Source organism: Lampris incognitus, chromosome 9, assembly GCF_029633865.1.
Source record: "Lampris incognitus isolate fLamInc1 chromosome 9, fLamInc1.hap2, whole genome shotgun sequence".
NCBI classification, from domain to species: domain Eukaryota; kingdom Metazoa; phylum Chordata; class Actinopteri; order Lampriformes; family Lampridae; genus Lampris; species Lampris incognitus.
In genome coordinates this window covers 9,075,422-9,100,146 of record NC_079219.1, presented here as the reverse complement: position 1 = coordinate 9,100,146, position 24,725 = coordinate 9,075,422, and the positions used below count along the sequence as shown (strand labels likewise).

The 24,725-nt window shown below is 45.6% G+C and overlaps 1 protein-coding gene across 3 annotated transcripts; it reads left to right on the top strand.

Moving 5' to 3' along the window:
* The first annotated feature begins 3,256 nt into the window (after window positions 1–3,256).
* pex5 (peroxisomal biogenesis factor 5) lies at window positions 3,257–24,725 on the top strand. Of its 3 annotated transcripts, XM_056285759.1 has the most exons (17): window positions 3,257–3,532; window positions 5,769–5,925; window positions 6,494–6,532; window positions 6,730–6,847; window positions 6,971–7,117; window positions 7,330–7,414; window positions 8,032–8,122; window positions 8,478–8,600; window positions 9,326–9,439; window positions 9,912–9,995; window positions 10,352–10,471; window positions 10,779–10,922; window positions 11,110–11,180; window positions 13,474–13,689; window positions 22,825–22,990; window positions 23,078–23,235; window positions 23,408–24,725. In XM_056285759.1, the coding sequence occupies exons 2-17, from the start codon at window positions 5,812–5,814 to the stop codon at window positions 23,652–23,654; spliced, it is 2,037 nt and encodes a 678-aa protein (XP_056141734.1). In that variant the 5' UTR covers window positions 3,257–3,532; window positions 5,769–5,811; the 3' UTR covers window positions 23,655–24,725. The 3 variants fall into 3 exon arrangements, with proteins under 3 accessions (XP_056141734.1, XP_056141732.1, XP_056141733.1); XM_056285757.1 differs by lacking the exon at window positions 9,326–9,439; XM_056285758.1 differs by lacking the exons at window positions 8,478–8,600; window positions 9,326–9,439.

The window sequence follows — 24,725 nt, the reverse complement described above, 5'->3', positions numbered from 1 at the left end:
AACAAAGCCTGTTGTTTTTAAGTGTAATGTTAAGAATGGATAAGCATTGCATTGATAACTTATATTATTACTACGTTACTATTGGAACATTAATTGTAATTATTGATGAAACAATAACATGGATTATGATGATTGATTGTTATTGAAAACTGTCAGAAAACGTTGCAAAATTCATAATAAAACATTAGTATATGACGTCTTCTTTTCTTGACTTGTTCTTGTCAGAGCAGGCCACTGAATAAACCAACCATCTAGTAGAGTATAAAACAAACAAACAAACAACTTGTGGTTCGGGGGGGGGGGAATAATTAACTTTACACCAAAAAAATGGATTGATCAGCTGGTTTCAGACTTGAACTGGGGGATTCTTGTGATTAGAAAAAAAAACGGAGGGGTCAGATTTGCTGGACTTTGTATTCTTGCGCAATATTGTTATCGCCTGCATAGTCTTCTCTCTGCTCGCCTGTCCAGGTTACAGCCCTCCTGTTGTTTTAAGTTGATATTTCATTACAAGTTAACAAGTTTGCTCTACAGCCCTGGCCTTATTTGGGTGAGACGTGTTGGCGTTTTCACCGGGTTATCCATTAAAAAAGAGGTTTGTTCATCGTTTGTCGGCCATGCTTGAGACAATGCTTAACTGTCATTACTGTCACGTACTGTGAATGGATGTAAACTTCCATGCAACTGATGCCCAGAATTATTGTCGTTCTGGTCCAAATTGATGTGTGTGTTTTGATCTCGGACTTGTGCAGATTCAGATTGTTGACACTAAAGATTGCCACCTACTGTCATGCAAAGTCACCCGACCCCCCGGCTCTCATAAATGATTTGCTGGACTTTGTATTCTTGCACAATATTGTTATCGCCTGCATAGTCTTCTCTCTGCTCGCCTGTCCAGGTTACAGCCCCCCTGTTGTTTTACGTTGATATTTCATTACAAGTTAACAAGTTTGCTCTACAGCCCTGGCCTTATTTGGGTGAGACGTGTTGGCGTTTTCACCAGGTTATCCATTAAAAAAGAGGTTTGTTCATCGTCCCTTGTGACTAAATTCCGGCCCGTTGCCCTTTGCAATGACAGGAGTTTACACTTGGTTTTAAAATGTGTTTTTTTTTGTTTTTTTCTTTTGCTTTCGGATCACAAGTTGCTTTGAGAATGTTGATTGAGAAGCATAGAGAAGGCCAGAAAGAGTTGCATTGTGTCTTTGTAGATTTAGAGAAAGCTTATGACAGGGTGCCGAGAGAGGAGGTGTGGTATTGTATGAGGAAGTCAGGAGTTGCAGAGAAGTATGTAGGAGTGGTGGAGGATATGTATGAGGGAAGTGTGACAGTGGTGAGGTGTGTGGTTGGAATGACAGATGGGTTCAAGGTGGAGGTCGGATTACATCAAGGATCGGCTCTGAGCCCTTTCTTGTTTGCAATGGTGATGGACAGGCTGACGGACAAGATCAGGCAGGAGTCTCCATGGACGATGATGTTCGCGGATGACGTTGTGATCTGTAGCGAGAGTAGGGTGCAGGTTGAGGAGAGCCTGGAGAGGTGGAGGTATACACTGGAGGGAAGAGGAATGAAAGTCGGTAGGAGCAAGACGGAATACCTATGCGTGAATGAGAGAGAGGACAGTGGAACGGTCAGGATGCAAGGAGTGGAGGTGACAAAGGCATGTGAGTTTAAATACTTGGGGTCAACTGTCCAAAGTAATGGGGAGTGCAGTAGAGAGGTGAAGAAGAGAGTGCAGGCAGGGTGGAGTGGGTGGAGAAGTGTGTCAGGAGTGATTTGCGACAGAAGGGTACCAGCAAGAGTTAAAGGGAAAGTTTACAAGATGGTTGCGAGACCAGTTATGTTATATGGTTTGGAGACAGTGGCACTGACGAAAAGACAGGAGGCGGAGCTGGAGGTGGCAGAGTTGAAGATGCTAAGATTTTCATTGGGAGTGACAAAGAAGGACAGGATTAGGAAGGAGTATATTAGAGGGACAGCTCAGGTTGGATGGTTTGGAGACAAAGCAAGAGAGGCAAGATTGAGATGGCTTGGACATGTGTGGAGGAGAGATGCTGGGTATATTGGGAGAAGGATGCTGAATATGGAGCTGCCAGGGAAGAGGAGAAGAGGAAGGCCAAAGAGGAGGTTTATGGATGTGGTGAGGGAAGACATGCAGGTGGCTGGTGTGACAGAGGAAGACGCAGAAGACAGGAAGAAATGGAAACGGATGATCCGCTGTGGCGACCCCTAACGGGAGCAGCCGAAAGTAGTAGTAGTAGCTTTCGGATCACAAGTGGACAGTGTAAACGACCACCCAAACGTTTTGTGAACCGGTTACTCAAACCACTTGCCGAGGTGGTCTGGGACGCATTTGACCACCTATCTAAACGCTAATGCGTCCTGATGCGTCCCCGACAAGGACGGAACAGGAAATCATCATCATCTTCTTCTTCTCCTCCTTCTTCTTCTTCGTAGTAACGAAATCTGGTCACAGGTGGTCAGCAGGACGCACTTGACCACCTATCTAAACGCTATTGCGTCCTGATGCGTCCCCGACAAGGACGGAACAGGAAATCGTCTTCTTCCTCTTCTTCTTCTTCTTCTTCTTCGGAGTAACGAAATCTGGTCACAGGTGGTCAGCAGGACGCATTTGACCACCTATCTAAACGCTAATGCGTCCTGATGCGTCCCCGACAAGGACCGAACAGGAAATCTTCTTCTTCCTCTTCTTCTTCTTCTTCTTCTTCATCGGAGTAACGAAATCTGGTCACAGGTGGTCAGCAGGGCGCATTTGGAGACGCACGATAGACACAGGTGTAAACGGCGACGTGTCTCCCGGTCCACTTGTGATCCGATCGCCCAAAACGCATTTTTAAAACCAAGTGTAAACGGGGTCACGGTGATTTGGATCGCTCTTATTTTTCCTATTGATTATTCTCGTGCCCTATAACGAGCGTCCGCGTGCGTTTTGTTCGCTGCGGTTTCTGCAGCGCCCAGAATTTACTCGCTTTTTATCCCCGGTATTGTTCTTTACTTGCCCGTCCGGATCACACTCCTCTTTTTTGTTCGTGCCGATATTTTATAATGACATGATAACATTTGTTTAAAAAATAAAAAGTTTATCCGGCAGAGGCGACTGGAGCAGCGCCGCGGATGCGCCGCGGATGCGCCGCGTCCGTTCCGCCGCGTCCGTTCCGTTCCGCGTCCGCTCCGCCGCGTCCGTTCCGCTCCGCTCCGCGTTTTGTTTTTTACGCAGCGGAAGCGGAGGAGTTGACCGCGGCGCCTTCGTGCGTAACTCCGCCGGAGAATACGAGCTCGTCCGGCTGCAGGGATACCCCGGGCGAGCGGTGTAGCTTTTAAATTTCAGGGGTGATGGAGGACTGAGGTGGACAGAGAGACGCGTGGACAAAGCACACGGGAAACGGGGTTTGATCGGCGTGGGCCGTCGACACTTCTCCTAAATAGCGCGGCCGTAAAACAAAGGAGGAGGAGGAGGAGAGGGGGGGGGAGAAACTGGAGAGGAGCGTTCTGGGAGCAGCGGCGGCTGTGTCAGGTAAACGGTTCGGAGCTAGCTGATAGCTTCCACGCCGGATGGGCTCTCGCTGTAGTGGCACCAACGCGGCTAACGCTAGCTAGCCGCGCCGCACCGCACACACACTCGCGTCTGTCAGCGTGTCGGTCGGGTCCCCCCCCCCCCCCTGCCCCTGAAAACCGCGTTTGGTTCGCCCGTTGATAGATCACCTCAGCGGCGAAGCCGAATGGGGCTCTTGCGTGGTGGAGACCGCAGTCCGGAGTGAACCATGCTAGCAAGCTAACGTAGCCGTTCTCTTGGTACAGCCGAAATTGGTATCGGCGAGCGCCGCAGCTGGCTGGGGCTCCTCCTCGAACCTTCACTTTGGCCCCCAGTAAGCCGCTGGAAATGACGCGAATGCGTTTCTGTTGCGCTTTCTCGGTGCGAGGATTCAAGACCTCGTTACAATGAAGCGCATTAGCTCGTGGGTGGCCCCAGTGGGACGCGGATCCCCAACTTGTGTCAGTGCCATGCTCGAGGTGCACGCATAGCACAGGCAGCTCTACCCACAGCTGGCTTGAGCACAAAGGATCACAGTTCATCGATGTACGCTAGACACGTGATTTTAACTATATAGTGGTGGTCTAAGTTCGATGGCTTTTGGTCGACAGGGGGTCGTTTTCAATTGTGCACAGTTGATTACCTCAATACAGTAACGGTGACGTCAAAGTGAACCTCCAGTGGGTTGTGTTGTTCTGCAGTGTGTTGGACACACACACACACACACACACACCATTCTGTCTGTCAGCACACAGCTCTGCCTCCAGTGTCAGTGAAGTGAACAGACTGTGTGTAAGTGAACAAGTGACCAGATGTCATGGTGACAATCTTATCGCCTGTTTGCCGTAGTGTGTATTAATATCTTTGTCTAATCCTCTTAGTGTGGCCCTAATCATACAGCAGCCCTTTGTGTCAATGGAAAACAAATCTTAAATGTAAATCCTAGACAGTGGGAACGACGGGCAGACCACCTGTAGAACTGAACACCACTTGCTGGAATGGTTTTTGATTTTAGCAGGATACCACAAGACCGGTGCAATAGAGTGGATGGCGGGGACGTAAGTTTCTGTTCCTGACATAATTCATCTTGGAAATTTTCATTGCTGCCCAACAGAATGGTTGGAGGGGTTGTGTAAGCCACTGAACATAAAATTGTTAGCTGCTCATCTGTGAGATATTGGTCATCCTTTTGAAGCGCATGGTTGCCTTCTGTGTATTGCATATCACCGTTTTCACAGTTTAGAATTCAGTCACGCAGCTAAACCGCCGTTTTAAGAGCTTGCAGATGTTGATTTCATCTGGAGAATCGGGTGAGCGATACCAGGGTGAAGGCTGAGGAGTGTAGAAGTTTTGACAGGTTACTTTTTGCCATTTGTTGTATCGTCATTGTTTAGGGGGTGCAGCTTCTTCATCAGTGTTCATGGCTGTGTGTTCAGCCTAAGCCAGAACATGGCAAGAGACATGACAGATGGAGCTTGAATTTGGCTGTGTGCGATGCAAGTGGCCAAGCGCCCTACAGATTTCACCTTGGTCGACCTGTCTGCCTCAGATGGACTACAGCAGCGGTGGCTAACCATGTGCCATGGAGAGCCATGTGTATGCAGGTTTTCATTCCAACCTGACTCCACGCCAGGTGATTTTACTGATGCGTTCTTCCTCTTTGGTTGAAGGGTTGCTAATCGGTGAAATCACCTGGCGTGGAGTCTGGCTGGATTGAAAACCTGCATGGCACATGGTTAGCCACCCCTGGACTACAGTATCTTAATTCACCGGCTTTCTACAGTGTTGATGCTGCCTGCTCTCAGTTAAGCCCACTTCATGCAAACGGTGATGGGAAGTCCAGAAAAAGGACGATGGACAGAAATGTTAACAAACTGAATTGATACAGTGGTGACATTGTCTGTTTGGGACTTTCCTTTTTTTGTTTGTTTCTGGACTGCTGTCAGGTTTTCGAAGGAGTGAAACTAGGTGTTATGCATGTTTTTCCCAGGGACCTTGTTAAATTGTTTGGTTTTGATCACATTTGTTAAGTCTTATCCAGTGTTCTGTGTCAGCACAAATGAATGAATAGTGGAATAGTTGAGTATCTTAATAGTTTGATCCCACCTATTTGCCTTATAGCAAATCGATGTCATGTAATTAGAATACAGTTGCCTGTGTAATATTTTTGATGACTCATCTGAATCAAGGTAACCAGAGAATTTGTTTTCCTTCTTAGCTCTAAGGTGGTCTGATTGAGTTTGCCTCTTCCTTGTGTTGCCATGGCGATGCGGGAGCTGGTAGAGGCAGAATGTGGGGGAGCCAATCCCCTCATGAAGTTGACCAGTCAGATGACCCAAGAAGGAGGGGCATGGAGGCACCGGTCAACACCTACAGTAAGTAATAGAGACATATTCATCAACGTTTGAAATGTGAATCTTAGCGTTAGTCCATATGTTACATATTCATATTCTTTTTCCATATACTGTAGTGTTTACATTTCTCAGATCTGATAATACACTAATAATGGTGTTTCTGCACAATATAATTAATTTCATCTTGATAACAAGCTGAAGACGTCATGGTGGCTTATTGTTGAGCACTGTTGCCTCATACCAAGAGGGTTCTGGTTTAAATTACAGCCCCTCTGCAGGTCTTCCCATGTTCTCCACGTGTTTACATGGGTTTTGTGTAGGTATTCCAATTTCCTCTCACAGGCCAGAGACGCACATGTTAGGGAAATTGGAGTCTTTAAAATTGGCCATTGGTATGAGCAGTGACTTTTATGTGGCCCTACGATGGACTGGCGATCTTTCCAGGATGTCTCCCTGACTTTCATGAAATTATTGATTTGTATAGCCACCAAACTGCTGCTGCCCTGATTTTGATTTAGCAGGTATAGAAAATAGATGTATGACAACAGTTTTCAATTGTTGCCTCTAATCTCTCGTATTTTCCCCTAAGATCCCTCCCACATCCATTGAAATTGCAACTGAAGAAGAGGTCAGTGCTCTTAGTGCTTCCTGTGTACATTTACCTGACAATATAAAGTAGAGGGATGTCCCTCTGCTGCACTGATAAAGCAATACTAGTAATACTACTACATTTTAGCTGTTGTTCTCTGCTTATATATATATATATATTTACAAAAATATAAAATGTGCCATTGGCTTGTCATGACTTGTACATTGTCGTTGCAGTTAGTAAATGAGTTCCTGCAGGCGCCCCCGCGGCCCACACACACCTTTGACATGGGCCAGCTACTGGAGGAGATGCAGCAGATTGATCAGCAGAGCTACAGACAGGCACCACAGAGAGGTATACTTATGTGGCACTTCTGCACAATCATTGTTTGTCTTCTATAGAATTTCTTTTTGCTTTGGGTTTATTTGTTACTCTGAACCCCTTCAAACCGTGGTGCTCTTTGACCTCCTTTCCTAGCTCCAGGTGTGGCAGCGTTAGCCCTCTCTGGTGATTGGGCTGCTGAGTTCTTGTCAGGTGCTGACGCTGCCTCTTCGCCGGTGTTGGCCGGACTCAATGACACAGCTGACGCAGACTGGACGAAAGAGTTTATTGCCGAGGCTGCAGGTAACTTGTATTTGTTTCATGTATCCTCTCTCTCTCCCTCTCCCTCTCTCCCTGGAAACGCACATTTCCTGTCTTCTTTGTGGATTCAGCTGTCAGTCGTATCATCTTATACATATATGATGCAAACAGGAATTACCATAGAGGGAAACACGAAATAATTCCTTACTCTCTCCTCACTTTTTGTGTTTTGTTTTGTTTTAACTCTGCTGCAGATCCTGGGCGTTGGGCAGAGGAATATCTGGAGCAGTCAGAGGAGAAGCTGTGGCTGGGGGACCTTGGAGACAAGGACCACGAGTGGTAAGAGCGGAGAGTCGTGGGAGGTGGCAGACAGGGATGGAGAGATAATTGGAACTGTCTTGACAGAAATAAATGAATAGCTGTCTATCGAAGAAGGGCAAGAAAAAGAGTTCGAGCAAGGTTAGAGAATAAGAACGTGCGGCAACGGGAAGAAAAGATTGAAGTCCTTGAAAGTCTTTTCCATTTCTTGACGCGTGTGTCAAACATTTATCAATCTCTGGAGACCCTGCAACCTTATGTGATGTTTTTGAGAAGCTGTATGTCCAATGAGGAACTTTTGTCAGAAGGCAGTGTTGCAGCTGAATAGCTGTTGGAAGTCAGTGCATGAAATGCTGACGTACAGATGATGGTTTTTGTTATTCAAGGCAAATCATTATCAGTAAAGGACAAGTTTGTATAGTCTATTGACCTCTACTGTGTACAGTATTGCCTTGCACAGCAGTGGTGCCAATATGTCATTTATCTTGTGTGTGTGTGCATATATATGTGTGTGTATATATTTATTGTGTGTGTGTGTGCATGTGTTTGCGTGGCAAAATAAGTGACGCAGTAGCAATTGTTAGCAACTTTGTTGCTGTCCTGTTATTTCAACAGTTCTTTTCCTTCTGCTCTAACAGGACAAAAGAGTACCAACCAGGAGATGAGTTGAAACAAACCGCCAATGAGCTCGTGTCGAAGGTTGATGACCCCAAATTACAGAACACTGAGGTGAGCCATTTGTGTTTGTCTGTAACTCCATTTAAAAGCAACAGATTCCCTCTTTTGTCCATGTGTCATGCTTTTTCCATGTCTGTCACCATACCTTTCTGCATTCTTTTAACGCCATTGTAGAAGAGATCTTTGAAATAATAGTGCTTCGATAGGGCAGATGATGCATTTTTTTGCTGCCTTTCCAGGAGGGCATTGTTGCTGGCAAGACTTTGTGTTAGTTTGCTGCGAATTCACACATCGAAATGTCGGATGTAAAGAAATGCATTGGAATTGTCTTGGTATGAACGTAACCCATTAGTGTTGGTAACTGCTGCTGTTGTCGTTTGTTTTTTTTTTTGTTTTTTTTGTGTAGTTCCTGCGATTCATTAGGCAGATTGGCGAGGGCAGTGTCACAGTGGAGAACAGAGCAGACAAACAGCACACAGATAAAGCTCAGGCCAAGGAGGCTCAGAACTGGGCCTCCAACCTCAACCAGGTATGAGCCACTTCCCACCGAAGGATGGGATGGTTGCAACCGGGAATTCACAGGGAGGCATACTGGTCCACTTCTACAGTGAATGCCTTGTGACTCATTACCCCAGTATCTGATGTCGAGTAATAGTTTCCACAAATGTAATCAAATAGCAGCCGCAAGTCTCCCCGTTAAATGAATCTCACAGCATTGCAGATGGAAACTGATGAGCAAAAGGGGATTCTGTGTTTAACTATATTTTTTTTCTATGCTTTTATATTTTTGTGTTTCTGTATGAAAACCATGGTATAGATACCCCCCCCCCCCATGGCTCAGTTTCCCCATCTGTTCCTTATTTTGCTAGAACTGGGATTACTGGGGTTTTTTCCCCCACATCAATTCAATTTAGGAAGACGGGACATTTTCACATCATTAATTTTATGGAGTTTTCCCCCCTGAATTCACTGAACTGAAGATATATAGTCCCTCAGCCCTGTTTTTGTTACCAGTTTGTTTATAGTATCATTCATTATTTGCCCTCTTAACTGTCATCTACTTTTCCCCTTTTTTGACCCGCCTTTGAACTTTCGGCTTGCCATCCCCTCAATTAACAACCGCAACTCATCCACCCCAAATTAAAACTACTACTCCCTCCCCCTTCCAAACCACCCTTCACGAACCACTCCTCGCCTCCTTGAAACATTCCCCCCCGTTCTCCGCCGCCGCCCCCCCACTGCTTACTGTCCTAGTTCCTGGAGGAGACTGGGGGAGGGAGTCTTCCCTTGGAAACCCAAGAGATCAATGAGAAGATTGAGAAAGCTAAGGCTAAACAGGCAGAGCAGTGGGCCAAGGTCATCGGGCAGGTAGGACCATTGTGGTCATGGCAATGTCCATGCAGCATGGCTGCCCAACTGGTTTTTGGGTTGCGTGGGGCTCATAATATCAGATTATTGTTCCTTCTTAGCTGCTGATCCAGCCAAAGCTTTTGTAACCAACATGGTGTGCATCTTTTGGTTCAATGGGGAGATGCACTTCTTAACATTGAACCCTGCCATTATTGTTGAGTGGATTTTCACCCTTGACCTCACGTAGTCATCCAGAACCTGTGTGGTGTTTGCTGCTAGATAATTAAGAGATGAACTTGAGAGTAGGAGAAACAGTCTGCTTATCTGCTCTTTCGTTAGCTTCTTTCATTTTACCCTATTCTTTTCTCCCTTTCCATTTTTCATCTGCTATTCTTCCCTATTTGACCATAACATCCTCAGCTCCCATTATGATTGCTCTGGCACATGATAGGCCCCAGCCGACTACTGTTACTACTTCCTTCCTGTTCAGGTGTCGGAGGAGTCGGCTGAAGCCTGGGTAGACGAGTTCGCCACATCAGGACCTGATTTCCAACAGGCCAAAGCTGCAGTGGAGGTGAGATGGGATTCAATAGAAATTCAAACTTCACTGACAAAGCTACTGCCTATTGACCGGTTGGGGAGGGGGTGGCTGAATTTTACCGCCTAGTGAAACAAGCTTGTATCTGGAAGGTCGCCAGTTTGAATTCTAGATCAGCCCTGCCCTCGCTCAACAGTGACCAGTGAGATAGATGCTGTTTAATCCTTCGTAGATGAATACTGTTGTGTTGGGGCAGTTCTCTGCACCCATGCACCAAAGGTTGTGAGATTGAAGCCAGGTGGGGCCCCATAAATGTTCAGACAGTTTCTAATGTTCCATAAAGAAGATATAGAGTAGGAGTAAATGACTGATGACATGTGTTGTTTTACCAGAGTGATGTGGACTTCTGGGAGAAGCTGCAGCAGGAGTGGGAGGAGATGGCCAAGAGGGATGCCGAGAGCCACCCCTGGCTGTCTGACTTTGACCAGCTACTCAACAGTTCCTATGACAAGGTAGTTGTCCACACCACTTCCCACCTGCCAAGTGTGTTTGGAGATGTATGTGCTCAGCACTGTGCATGAGTGCAAGTGCACCTGAAACATGTGTGTCTGTTGGCATTTGTCCATTTTCTTTTTGCGCTTTTTGAAGATGGAGCTTGAGGTTTTCCTGCTTTTTGCTCTCCTTTTTACATCTCTGCTGCTGAATGATACCCTCTTAAGATGGTGTTAATTGGAGATGACATTGCCTTGTTTTGAATGGTTGTGCCATGTCTGACATCAATGTCCCCCTTGTCCCCTTTTGTTGTTTCAATTATCCCAGGGGTACCAGTTTGAAGAGGAAAACCCCTATCTCTCCCATCCAGACCCCTTGGCAGAGGGTGTAAAGAGGATGGAGGCAGGGGATATCCCTGGAGCCGTGCGGTTTTTTGAAAGTGCTGTACAGAGAGAACCAGAAAACCAACTGGTGAGAAACTATAGAAATGTGTGTGTTTTCTGTTTTGCCCACTTTTTTTTTTAAACACTTTTCAGTTAATACGTGAGAGAAAATATGACTGTTAAAATTTTCTGTTTAGTTTCAGCATCTCTCCAAAAAAGGAACATTGTAATCATGCATTCTAATGAGGTGTAAATGTCTTTTCATTGGATCGCAGGCTTGGCAGTATCTGGGAACCTGTCAGGCAGAGAATGAGCAAGAATTTGCTGCCATCAGTGCCCTCCGCAGGTAAGAGCAAGAATTGCAAATGGTATATAGAAGTATATGTTCCATTGACTGAAGGAAGTCACTTAAATGAGTGGTGAAGCGTATGTCAGTAATCGTTGTATCCAGATGAACTGATTCATCCTTCTTTAATTTTCTTACCTGGATTATTGAGCATGCATCAAGACATTCCATTGTAGTTTTGTCAAACTCTTCCTCTTCTTCCATCTCTTCCTGTCCTCTGCATCTTCCTCTCTCACGCCAATCCACCTGCATGTCCTCCCTCACCACATCCATAAACCTCCTCTTTGGCCTTCCTCATTTCCTCTTGCCTGGCAGCTCCATCTTCAACATCCTTCTCCCAATATACCCAGCATCTCTTCTCCACACATGTCCAAACCATATCCATCTTGCCTCTCTTGCTTTGTCTCCAAACCATCCAACCTGAGCTGTCCCTCTAATATACTCATTTCTAATCCTGTCCTTCTTCATCTCTCCCAACAAGAATCTTAGCATCTTCAACTTTTGTCAAACACAAGATCTTGAATCAACATCTCAGTCTTTAACCCCTACTGGGAAACAAAACCATCATACCACTACACATAACTTAACACACATATCTAAATCATCAGAAACAACAAACATGTATATAGCATCAGTGTACTGAAAGAGGTCCTATGCATTACCAAAACTGTAGTTAAGCTCTACTTGAGATTAGGAGGCTGATTGGTTTTGTTTAAAGGACTTCATATCGACATCCCTATTTGCCATGAGTTGCTAGTGATGCCTGTGTTTGGATTCTCCAGCCGCAGAAAACTGAGTTTTTGGTATCATGTGGATCAGTGGGATGCGGTAATGTTCCACAGGCGGCCATGCGTATGCATGTTTGTTTCCAAAGCAACGGTATCCCAGCTGATTTTACTCAGGACTACTCAGTGAAATCAGCTGGTGTCGTGTTCAGTATGAAAAAACCTGCACACACATGGCTGTACAAGCCACACCGAATCCTACTGTTCTGAACTACGCAGGGTTTTCTTTCAAGTCTGGATTTAGCTACACAATTTGCCCATTCTCGTTTAATCTCGTATCCACTTGTTCAGTATGTACTGGGCTTTGAAATGTGTAGATTAAGTTCTGTTTTATCAAATCCAGTTGTTATCGAGTCCCAGTCATAGTTTTTGAGGAAGGAACTAAAATATTTTAAGAGAAAAAACTGTTGTATCAATATTGTATTTGGGGTGTAAAACCTCAGTCGTCTCGCTGCACTATTACACTCAAATTACCACATCTAGGTTGCATCATTCTTTAGAATTATAATTCTTGATATTACAATCGGCGGCACGGCGGCGCAGTGGTTAGCGTGGTCGCCTCACAGCCAGAAGGTCCTGGGTTCGAGCCCCGAGGTAGTCCAACCTTGGGGGTCATCCCAGGTTGTCCTCTGTGTGGAGTTTGCATGTTCTCCCCGTGTCTGTGTGGGTTTCCTCCGGGGGCTCTGGTTTCCTCCCACGATCCAAACACATGTAGGTCAGGTGAATCGGCCGTACTAAATTGTCCCTACTCCCTAGGTATGAATGTGTGTGTGTGTGAGGGCCCTGTGTGATGGCCTGGCAGCCTGTCCATGGTGTCTCCCCGCCTACCACCACTGACTGCTGGGATAGGCTTCAGCATCCCCGCAACCCTGAGAGCAGGATAAGCGGTTCGGATAATGGATGGATGGATGGAATATTACAATCACAAAATGTACATGTCAATTTTAAACATAATGGCAGGTTATCAATAAATGTTATGCAAGTAACATACCACTCAGGAGACAACTGTTGAGAAGGAGTGTAACCACTCCAAGACATGTTTTTCCCTACCAGAAACTCTCAGGGAGAGTCATATTGTGCTGTGAACAGTGCAGTATCATTCCTTATCGTGCCATATAAAAATTAGGCACAGTAACACACAAACTGCTGGCATCTGAGTGAGCGACACTGCTTATTGCAAACGGTTCTTTGAGATTTACAGGTGCCCTTTAGCTCTCAGAAGTAGGAATTACTGCACAGGCACTGACAATACGCCCGAGGAAGATGATTTAACCATAAACAAATTAGCAGGGCCCATAACATAATAAAGCACCACATATTGGGAGGATATCCAGAGCTGTTGTGAGCAACCTCCATAGGTACCCCCCCCACCGCAGTCACCACCGGAGTCTTACAATGAGTCAGCAGAGTCTCCGCTGGCATATCTACAGGTGTCAAGGACAATAGTCTAGTAATTTCCTTTCATGTTTTGTTTTTCCATCTTTCCTTTTCTGCTCATCCTCCATTAGGTGTATAGAGCTGAAGAACGACAACCTGACCGCTCTGATGGCGTTGGCTGTTAGTTTTACCAACGAGTCGCTGCACAGACAAGCCTGTGAGACTCTACGTGATTGGCTAAGGCACAATCCGAACTACCAGTCCGTCCTGGAGCAGAGTGAGCGTGAAAAGGATGGAGCCAGGGAGAGAGAGAAGGAGAGGGAGAGATTTGGATCACTGTTGCCTGAGTGAGTACTGCTTCCCCTATTCAGAAAAACAATACCAGTTTAGATACTACAGGCCATAAGTGCTTTCAGAAACACATCCAGTTATGCAAGGAGTTCATAATCTAGTCCTGTTACGGACTAGCCAACCCATCCAGGGTATGTTCCTGCCAATGCCTACTGCCCATGTGACCCTTTTATCTATTTATTTATTTATGTATGTATTTATTTAAACGTTTATTTGGAGAGGGACAGTGTACGTTAATCAACTTACGAAACAAATGTAAATGTACCTGAGTTAGCTAAGAGGTTAGTTTCCATCTGCAGTCCCTTTGCCTGATGTTGTAAGGCATCCTAGGGTAATAAAATAGTATAAAAAAAATAAACATAGGGGTCCGCGGTGGTGTAGCGGTCTAAGCATCGGCTTTGTGTTGATGCAGTTGCCCACTGGGGACCGGGGTTCGCGGCCCGGTCTCGTCAGATCCGACTATGGCCGGACTCGATGAAGCGGCAATAACTGGCAACGCTGTCTTAGGGAGGGGGGCGGAGTCGGCTTGTGTTCGTCACATGAATGCGTCTCTTTGTGTGTTGGAAAAAGCAGTGGTTCGGCCTGGATTCACCTCGTCACGAAAGTCGCAAGGCGTCTCCTTTGAGACTGCCAGCCGAAGAGATGCAGTACAAGGCTGGGTGTTTGAACTAGAATAGGGATCGATTGGCCGCTAAATTGGGAGAAAAGGAAAAATCAGAAATAAAAACATAATAATAATAAAAAAATAAAATAAACATAAAACATAGTTAATATACATATATGGGGCGGCACAGTGGTGCAGTGGTTAGCGCAGCCGCCTCAAAGCAAGAAGGTCCTGGGTTCGAGTCCCGGCGTAGTCTATCCTTGGGGGGGGCGGGGGGTCGTCCCGGTTCATCCTCTGTGTGGAGTTTGCATGTTCTCCCCATGTCTGCGTGGGTTTCCTCCAGTTTCCTCCTCCGGTTTCCTAGGTATGTGTGAGTGAGTGAGTGAGTGATGGCCTGGTGACCTGTCCAGGGTGTCTCCCCGTTTGCCACCCAGTGACTGCTGAGATAGGCTCCAGCATTCCCACGACCCTGAGAGCAGGATAAGTGGTTCGGCTAATGGATGGATGGATGGCTAATATACAATACAAGCACAACAAGCGCAAACAAAAATATATACAAATAATGTAGAAAAAGATAATATAGAAAATAATATATATATAAAAAGCAGACATACAACACAGCTAATGAACAATACAGTTAAACATGTTAAAGGTGTGTGCGAATAGCATCAGCGTGACATTGTTGGTTCTTAATAAGCCATTTCTTGACATGACGATTACATGAATAATGAATAAACAATAGGATGGGCACTCTCTAATTGACTGTGGTGCTGAGTTCCATTGGTGTGATGCTCTAAAGGGGGAGACGGCCTGACTAAAAGCAGTTCTCCTGAGTGGGATTGTGCAGTCCCCTCTAGCCGCACCTCTAGTAGCTCTGTTTGTGGTAGATTTGAAGTTGATGAAGCTGGACAGAGGAGGAGGAGGTAAACCATGCCTGAGCTTATAAACCAGGCAGACATTTTTGTATTTGATGGCGTTTTCCCGTCTAAGTAGATCATACTTTTTTAGAGTATGGCAATGAAGAAAAGTGAATGGCTTCTTGTCTAAGGTTTTGAGTGCTTGTTTGTATAATAATTCCAGTGGTTTTAATGCTGTAAAGTGTGTGTTAGACCAGTTTATCAGACAATAGGTGATGTAGGAAACAACCACTGAGTGGAAGTATATCTTTGCTGCCTCAGCTGATAGGAAGTCTCTGATAAACCTGAAATTTGCCAAACTAAACTTTACTTTATTGCCTTAACTAAATTGTCTTTATGCATGCTCAAGAATCCAGGTAAGGAAATCACAGAAAAGTTGAATCAGTTCATCTGGACACAACATTTATTGAGAGAAACGTTTCTTCAGTCTCAACTGACTACAGGTATCCCCACCCTTATAAACAATACAGGGGCATAACGCCCGAAAACAATGATCGGTTTCGTCTGCATTGCCATGACCATTAAATAGAATTACATTGGCAACGTGTGCTATTCACACAGGACTGGGGGATAGTTGCAATCACAGCATTGTACAATAGCGACAGATGTACAATTAGATGTGCAGGATGTGCCATTACAGCCTATTGTTTGTATGATTAACTCGGTGACCTATAATATCTCTGAGTTTCTGGCATCTATTCTTAACCCATTGGCAGGCAGTAATGAACATCACATTCAGAACACTGTGGATTTTGTGGATAAGGTGAGGGACATCACTATGGAGGGGGATGAAACAATGGTCTCTTATTCAAGATTCAAGAGATTCAAGCATTTTATTTGTCACGTACACACAAGTACAAGTCCTGAGTGCAGTGAAATGAAAAAAAGGTACGAGCTCCAAGATGTGCAAACAACAAAGTACAACAGGTACTTATGACGTTACGTCTCTCTTCACGTGCGTTCCTGTTGAAGAAGCAGTGGAGGTAGTGGCGGTAGTCTGTAGGAAATTACAAAACGACCCCACCCTTAGCAGTAGGCCCACTCTTAACACTGTGTATGTCTGCTCCTGAAGCCGTGTCTTCAGTCCACATACTTCACATATAGGGGGCAGTACTATAGGCACTGGTGTGCTATGAGTTCCCCAGTTTCACCTATAGTGGACAGCTTGTATATGGAGGAAGTGGAAAAGAGGGCTCTTGATGTCCTATCCAGGGGCGCCACCTAGCCACTGGTTCAGATTTGTGGACGACACCTGGGTTAATCTCAGGATATACCACATTTCACTGACCACATTAATGCTGTGGACAACCACATCAAGTTCACCAGGGAGGATGTGAAAAATGACGGATTAGACTGTGAAACTGCAATTGGTGATGGGGGCCATTTGATTGTTGATTTTTACCATAAACCAACACATACTGATCAGTACTTAAGGTTTGACTCTCATCATCCACTGGAGCACAAACTAGGAGTCATCAGGATGCTGTACCACCGAGCTGACAGCGTCCCCACCGACACAGGCCCTGGTTAAGTGTGGTTATCCTAACTGGGTCTTTGTCAAAGCCAGGAAGACGCCCAAACCGTGCACTATTCAATCAAAGAGAGGAGAAGGACAACAGCTGCTTAAGTGTAAACCAGTGGTGATTCCATATGTGGCGGGAGTGGTGGAACAGTTGACATGCGTATTTTCCAAACACCGTGTCTCACTTGCTTTCAAACCCTAAAACACGCTGCGCCAGAAATTGGTCCACACCAAGGATCAGGTCCCCCAGCACAAACAGACCAAGATAGCATACGTTGTTAATTGCCGGGAGGATTGCTGTGACTTGTACATCGGAGAAACCAAACAGAGGATGGCCAAGAGGATGGCACAACACAGGAGAGCTAACACGTCAGGCCAGGACTCTGCAGTCTACACCCATCTACAGGCCAGTGGCCGCTCTTTCAAGGATGAGGATGTGCATGTCCTTGATAGGGAGGGACACTGATTTGAACGGGGAGTCAAAGTGGCCATCTGTGTGAAGAGGGAACAACCATCCCTGAATCGAGGGGGAAGGCTGAGAGTACATCTGTCGCCATCTTACAATGCTGTGATTGCAACTATTCCCCAATCCTCTGTGAATAGTACACATTGCTGTTGTAACTCTAGTTAATGGTCACAGCAGTTTGCATATGAAACCAATCGTTGTTTTCAGTCGTTATGCAAATATATTGTGAGGGTGGGGATACCTGCAGTCAAGCTGAGACTGAAGAGGTCACTTGTGCCCCTTTTCCACTGCATGGTACTGGCTCGACTCAACTGTACTCGCTTTTTTTGGTTTTCCATTGGGCAAAAGTTAGGGATGGTACCTGGTACCGGGTACTTTTTTGGTACCACCTCCGTCGAGGTTCAAAGTGAGCTAGCCGTTACTAAAAGGTGACATGAAAATACCACTATAAATAAATGAATAAAATAAACTGTAAATATACATATGTATATTTATTTAAATATAAATAAAATCTTTTTTTTAAAAACTAGTCAACATGCCCACAAATGACCAGCGGGGCTTCGCCGTGAGGGGATACTATCTGCAGTGGAAAACGAAATCCCAAAAAGTAAAGCGAGTAGAGTCAAATAGAATAGAGTTGAGTTGAGCCAGTACCATGCAGTGGAAAAGGGGCTGTAGATGAGTGACGAAACACTTCTCTCAATGAACTGATTCAACTTTCTGTAACCTTAATTAGATTAATGTGATGATGCTGTGGATGGCAGCCTCGGTACAACACTCTCTAATATTTTATTTTTTGTTTATTTTCCGTGTGTCCGGTTACTCACACTTGATTACTTCACTAAAGAAGAACAGCTTAACACTATGCAGTTAACTCCAGATAGTTTTTCACCAGTTTTCACAAATCCGGAAAGTTTTTTGGAGATCTTATTTGGAGGAACAGTGGTTCTCTGTGAGACAATGGAGGTGACACAGAAGGGGGACACGTGCCGGTGAGGCTCCAACAGCGGGGATTTCGATCTGCACTCCCAGTGATTCACCTGGCAAATCTCTGCCCCATGCCCAACAAAATGGACGAGCTGCTTCTCCTCAATGGGATGAACAAGGGCTTTGCACATTCGGGTGCTCTTTGTTTCACTGAAACCTGGCTCAGCGAATCTGAGCCAGCTAATCTGCCATGCTTCCGCCTACACCAAGCGGATCGTGTAATGGTGGTATCAGGGAAAGTGGAGGAATTTGCTTCTACAAGGAAGGTTAGTGTACAGATGTCACTGGTATTTAAATATTGCAGCCCGAACATGGAGACATTGTTCATAAACCAGCCGTTTTACTCACCGTGGAAGTTTTCATTCCTCATCCTGGTCAGTGTTTACATCCCACCCCAGGCCAGCGTAAATCCACTGCAAACCTTGGCCGACTAGATTACCGGTTTGAAACAAAAACATACAGACTCACTTTCCATAATCCTCGGGGACTTTAACAGAGCAAAATTAAACCACAAACTACTAAAATACAGACGGCATATTAATGGTCCAACCAGGGAAAATAACACTGGACCACTGCTACCCAATTCTTTGAGATCTGTGACATCTTACGTCAGCTTTTGTGACAATGTGTGTGCCTACCAAGACCTTCTGCACATACAACAATAACAAGCTATGGTTCACAGCCAAACTAAGACAACTTCGGCAGACCAAGCAGCATGCCTACTGTAGCGTGGATTGTACTGTACAAGCAGGCCAGAAATTCACTGACAAAGGAGGTCAGAGTGGCTAAAAGAAGATATACTGAAAAGCTGAAAAACAGATTTTCAACCAGCAACCCTGCATCAGTGTGGAGAGGCCTGCAAGACATAAACTAGAGAAGACCATCCCCCCATGCTGAGGCAAACAAAGAGCTGGCTGATGACTGGAATGTCGTCTACTGCACGTTTGAGAGGGACAAATTCACATCTCTCATCCACTCAAGCCAAACAACAACAGCCCGCATCACACCTCTGGCAACCCCCCCCCCTTCCCCTATACTCGGACTGCACTCAAGATAAGTGTAGAGGATGTGAGCCGGCTTTTCCAGAGACAGAAGACCAGGAAAGCACCGGGTCCAGATGGTGTCTCCCCGTCCTGTCTTAAAGCCTATGCTGACCAACTGGGTCCAATCTTGTCGCAGGGATCAGGGGAGCTCCAGGGATCTGTTGAAGATCCCTGGAGCTGTTTGAAGTCCCCTCCTGCTTCAAATGCTCCACCATCATCCCGGTCCCCAAGAAACCCTCCATCACAGGACTGAATGACTACAGGGTTATTGCGCTGATGTCTGTGGTCATGTAGTCTTTCGAACGACTGGTATTGGCCCACCCGAAGAACATCATAGGACACCTGCTGGACCCCCATGCAGTTTGCAGTCTGGTCGGTCGGGGCGCCTGTTCAGGGGGTAAGAAGGGACTGGGGGACGTGCTACGTCCACCTGGCGAAACTCCTCACTGTCGGGTGAAAAGTAGCGGCTAGCGACTCCACATGTATCGGAGGAGGCATCTGCAGCCCTCCCCGGCTCGGCAGAGGGGGTGGAGTAGCAACCGGGACGACTCGGAAGAGTGGGGTAATTAGCCAAGTACAGCTGGGGGAGAAAAATGGGGGTGAATCAAAAAAAAATGAGGAGAGGTGACAATTAGTGAGCAGCAGTATGGTTTCATGCCACAAAAGAGCACCACAGATGCGATGTTTGCTTTGAGAATGTTGACGGAGAAGTATAGAGAAGGTCAGAAGGAGTTACATTGTGTTTTTGTGGATTTAGAGAAAGCATATGACAGGGAGCCCAGAGAGGAGGTGTGGTATTATATTAGGAAGTCAGGAGTTGCAGAGAAGTATGTAGGAGTGGTGCAGGATATGTATGAGGGCAGTGTGACAGTGATGAGGTGTGCGGTTGGAATGATGGATGGGTTCAAGGTGGAGGTGGGATTACATCAAGGATTGGCTTTGAGCCCTTTCTTATTTGCAATAGTGATGGACAGGTTGACGGATGAGATCAGGCAGGATTTCCGTGGATTATGATGTTCGCGGATGACATTGTGATCTGTAGCGAGAGTAGGATAGGATGGAGAGGTGGAGGTATGCACTGGAGAGAAGAGGAATGAAAGTCAGTAAGAGCAAGACAGAATACATAGCTGTGAATTAGAGGGAGGACAGCAGAAGAGTGAGAATGCAAGGAGTAGAGGTGACGAAGGTGTACGAGTTTAAATACTTGGGGTCAATTGTTCAAAGTAACGGGTAGTGTGGAAGGGAGGTGAAGAAGAGAGTGCACGCAGGGTGGAGTGGGTGGAGATGAGTGTCAGGAGTGATTTGTGACATCAGGGTACAAGAGTTAAAGGGAAGGTTTACAAGATGGTTGTGAGACTACCTATGTTATATGGTTTGGAGACAGTGGCACTGATGAAAAGACTGGAGGGGGAGCTGGAGGTGGCAGAGTTGAAGATGATAAGATTTTCAGGACAAGATTAGGAAGGAGTATATTAGAGGGACATCTTGGGTTGGACAGTTTGGAGACAAAGCAAGAGAGGCAAGATTGAGATGGTTTGGACATGTGTGGAGGAGAGATGCTGGGTATATTGGGTGAAGGATGCTGAATATGGAGCTGCCAGGGAAGAGGAGAAGAGGAAGGCCAAAGAGGAAGTTTATGGATGTATTGAGGGAGGACATGGAGGTGGCTGGTGTGACAGAGGAAGATGCAGAGGACAGGAAGAGATGGAAACAGATGATCCGCTGTGGCGACGCCTAATGGGAGCAGCCAAAAGTAGTAGTAGCAGATGATTATATAATAGATAAATATATAGTATATATTTTTAGTATATAAGATAATTTAAGATATGATATAATACAATATACGTATATAATACATAAACATAATAAGTTAAAAGTTATAATAGTTAAAAAGGTTATAATATTAGTATATTATATATATACATATATATACATATACATACATACATACATACATACATACATACATACATACATACATACATCTATCCATCCATCTATTATCTGAACCGCTTATCCTGCTCTCAGGGTCGCAGGGATGCTGGAGCCTATTCCAGCAGTCACTGGGCGGCAGGCGGCTGGAGACACCCTGGACAGGCCGCCAGGCAGCAATATAATATATAAGCATAAGTTATTAATTATTCAACCATAACAGAACTCTGTATAGTGGTGACATACCTGTTATGCATACATACATACTTGCCTCCAGTATTCCATTTATTATTCCATTTATTTCTTTTGTTTTTGTTTTACAATACAATGTTCTTTATTAGTCATTTTGTACATACATACCAATGAAGTGTACTCACTGCATTTAACCCATCCTAGCTGTGTAGCTAGGAGCAGTGGGCAGCTGCCGTGAAGCGCCCGGGGACCAACTCCAGTTATTTCTTCCCATTGCCTTGGTCAGGGGCACATGTGAGGCTGCACCCTAGCAGCCTCAAACATGAGGCTGCACCCTAAATGATGACACTATTTGGTGCTCTATAGTGTCCCTTGGCAAGATTTCCTGTTGTTCGGTGGCACAGTGTAGCTGAGATGGCCGCAGAGGAATCCTGTTGCTTTTGCCAGAACTGCTGCCGGGTTGACAAACAGAGCTGCCGGTTGCTGGAACCGCTGCCGTGTTGACTGAGCGGAGCCGCTATGGTTTACCCTTTCCGGGTACTGATCGCTGGGTAGACTGTGCCCGGGGATTTGAATTCAGAGTTACCTTCTCCTAGCCTTTGCCTAAAGAGGCATAACCCACAAGGCAGCAGGTGGATTTGAAATCAGTGTTCCCTTCTCCTATCCCAATGTGTTGGCTGGACTGGGTACCATGGGAAGTACCATACGGGCATGCAGGAGGACCAGATCTATCAGTAGGGGTGTCGTCCTTAGCCAAAGGGCCCTTGCTGAGGTGAGGTGCTGCCCCTCTACAGCCTGTGGTTGCAGTTTAGCGTCTTACCCAGGACCAGCGTCTTACCCAGGACTGTCTTACCCACCCAGTTTTGGGGTGTTTTTTGTGTAAGTGATATATGCAAGTACTAGAAGCTGCTGTAAACTGGAGTCCAGTGCCTCATATGCATAAACACACTGCGCCAATTAATTTGATTCTGATTAAGCCGGTATAGAAATCAACGATAATCCAGTTTATTAAACTCCTCTCTCCATTCTCGTTTACTTCACTTTTTTTTTTTTTAAACATGGTGATGTTGGTTGCGTGGCTTGGGTCCTGGGCTGTTCCGTTGGTGTCTGGACACTGCTTGGCATCCTGCTCATCATATTGTTCATATATTTTCTAATTCCATTATAATTCCGTTATCCTCTTTCAATGTTGTATTGTGTAAATTGTGTAAACACAACATTCATTGCATGTTGACCGTCTTGGGAGAGAGATCCCTCCTCTTTTGCTCTCCCTGAGGTTTCTTCATATTTTTTCTCCCTGTTAAAGGTTTTTTTTTTGGGGGGGGGGGGGTTCTTCCTTATTTGATGTGAAGGTCTAAAGACAGGATGTTGTGTTGCTGTAAAGCCCCTTGAGGCAAATTTGTAATTTGTGATATTGGGCTATACAAATAAAATTGACTTTGCTTGACTTTTGTTCCATCTTGTACAGGTCCTTGTTCACAGAGGTCCAATCCCTGTTTCTGGGCGCAGCCAACTCTGACCTGTCCCAGGTGGACCCCCAGCTGCAGTGTGGCCTGGGAGTTCTGTTCAACCTGAGTGGGGAGTACGACAAAGCAGTGGACTGTTTCACTGCTGCCCTTTCTGTCACGCCACAGGTTAGTCGTCACTGGAGCTACAGGCCCAGATTCACCTGGTCTTCCCTACACACATGATCTGTGTATCTGTCTCTCTCTCTGTCTCAGGACTACCTTCTGTGGAATAAGCTGGGTGCCACACTAGCAAATGGAAGCCGCTCTGAGGAGGCAGTCGCCGCCTACAGGAGAGCCTTGGAACTGCAGCCAGGGTTTGTTCGCAGTCGCTACAACTTGGGAATCAGCTGTGTAAACTTAGGAGCACACAGGTGAGGGAGGTGCCGTGTGTTTGGAGAGATTTGCATTTTATGTGAAAAACTAAATTCCAGCAGGAAGATGTTTGCTTTGAAAAGGAATGTTTCAGCCATGATGATCACCCAGCAGAGAGAGAGAGAGAGCGATCCCTGTTTATGCTCTCCTGTTTTCCCCCTTTACCTATAGAGAGGCTGTGGAGCACTTCCTTGAAGCTCTGTCTCTACAGCGCCAGGCTGCAGGGAACAGCGCAGGAGCCCCACGGGGGCCTGGAGGAGCTGCAGCCACCATGATGTCTGACAACATCTGGTCCACCCTGCGCATGGCTCTCAGCATGATGGGAGAGAGCTCTCTATACACTGCCGCTGACCATCGCGACTTGGACACATTGCTGGTTCACTTCTGCCAGAGAGAGGTAGAGGGCGGGCCTGACTGACGAACAGGAAATGCCAGGGCAGGGAGAGGGTTCATAGAGTGTGAGTGTGTTTTGTTGGGAGGAAGTTGTTTGGGTGAATTGGAGAGAGAGGTAGAGGTGGATGAGGAAGGACGATTGCAGGAGCAGTGATGAGGGAGTTGTCTGAAAGGACTGAAATGGAAGCAGGTTAGGCTGAGAGAATGGGAAGTGGAGTGAGTTCAGCACTGTGAATCATCCGCCCACATCATGTACCTGTGCTGACATTAAGTGACTTGTATAAAACACTGCAAGTAATATTGTCTTCTTGCGGAGAAGCAGTCAGCAGTAAGACGCACTGTGATGTTGGAAACATACAAACCATATCAGTGTAGTTCACCTGTCAAGCAGGCTTTCCATTGTTTCCTCCCCCTCCATTGATCTGATGAAACTGGATTGGTGAGACTCGGCGTTTGTTGGTTTCAGTTTTTTTTTTTTTTTAAGATTTGAAGGCTAATGATGTAGAATGAGTGAAATATCGCCTCTAGTAGTCAGCTGAGAAGATGCTATCAAATTGAAACCTCAAGTTGTAGATTTAAAAAAGGTACTATATTACTGCAACATTAAAAGGAGTACTGCATTTTATTTAAAATGCTCAACAGTGAAGGGTTAGGCTGGGCCAGATTCACACTGAATAAAGAATCCACCGGTTGGACGTACTGATGTGTCTGCCTGCATTTCTTTTTTTCCAATAATGAATGGATTAAGAGCAAGGATGTTGAACTGACAACCAGCAAACTGTTGCCATTATTTTGTGTGTGTGCGTTTGTGTGTTTGTGCGTTTGTGTGTGTGGGGGTGGGTGAAGCCGGGAGGGTATATATCCTGCTATGGAGAAGATCATTTAATAACAGCGCATTGAAATGGAGTTTTTTGGGCTCCTCCCACTCCTTTTCTTTTTCTCAATGCTCTTGTTGTAAAGTCGGTTGGCTTGATTGTAAAATAATGCTTTCTGCCATTTTGTGTATTGTATCATAATTGCACTATTTGTTTTCAAACTAGTTAATCTGACTGTAATGTTTAATATAATACTCAGCAATAAAGCTCTGATTCCATGT

What these genes read in the sequence shown, in the direction of transcription:
- pex5 (XM_056285759.1), top strand. Translation starts at nt 5,812, where the DNA reads ATGGCGATGCGGGAGCTGGTAGAGGCAGAATGTGGGGGAGCCAATCCC. An exon ending in GGGCCAAGGTCATCGGGCAG is followed by an intron (nt 9,440 to 9,911) that starts GTAGGACCATTG and finishes CTTCCTGTTCAG; the next exon opens with GTGTCGGAGGAGTCGGCTGA. An exon ending in TTTGGATCACTGTTGCCTGA is followed by an intron (nt 13,690 to 22,824) that starts GTGAGTACTGCT and finishes CATCTTGTACAG; the next exon opens with GTCCTTGTTCACAGAGGTCC.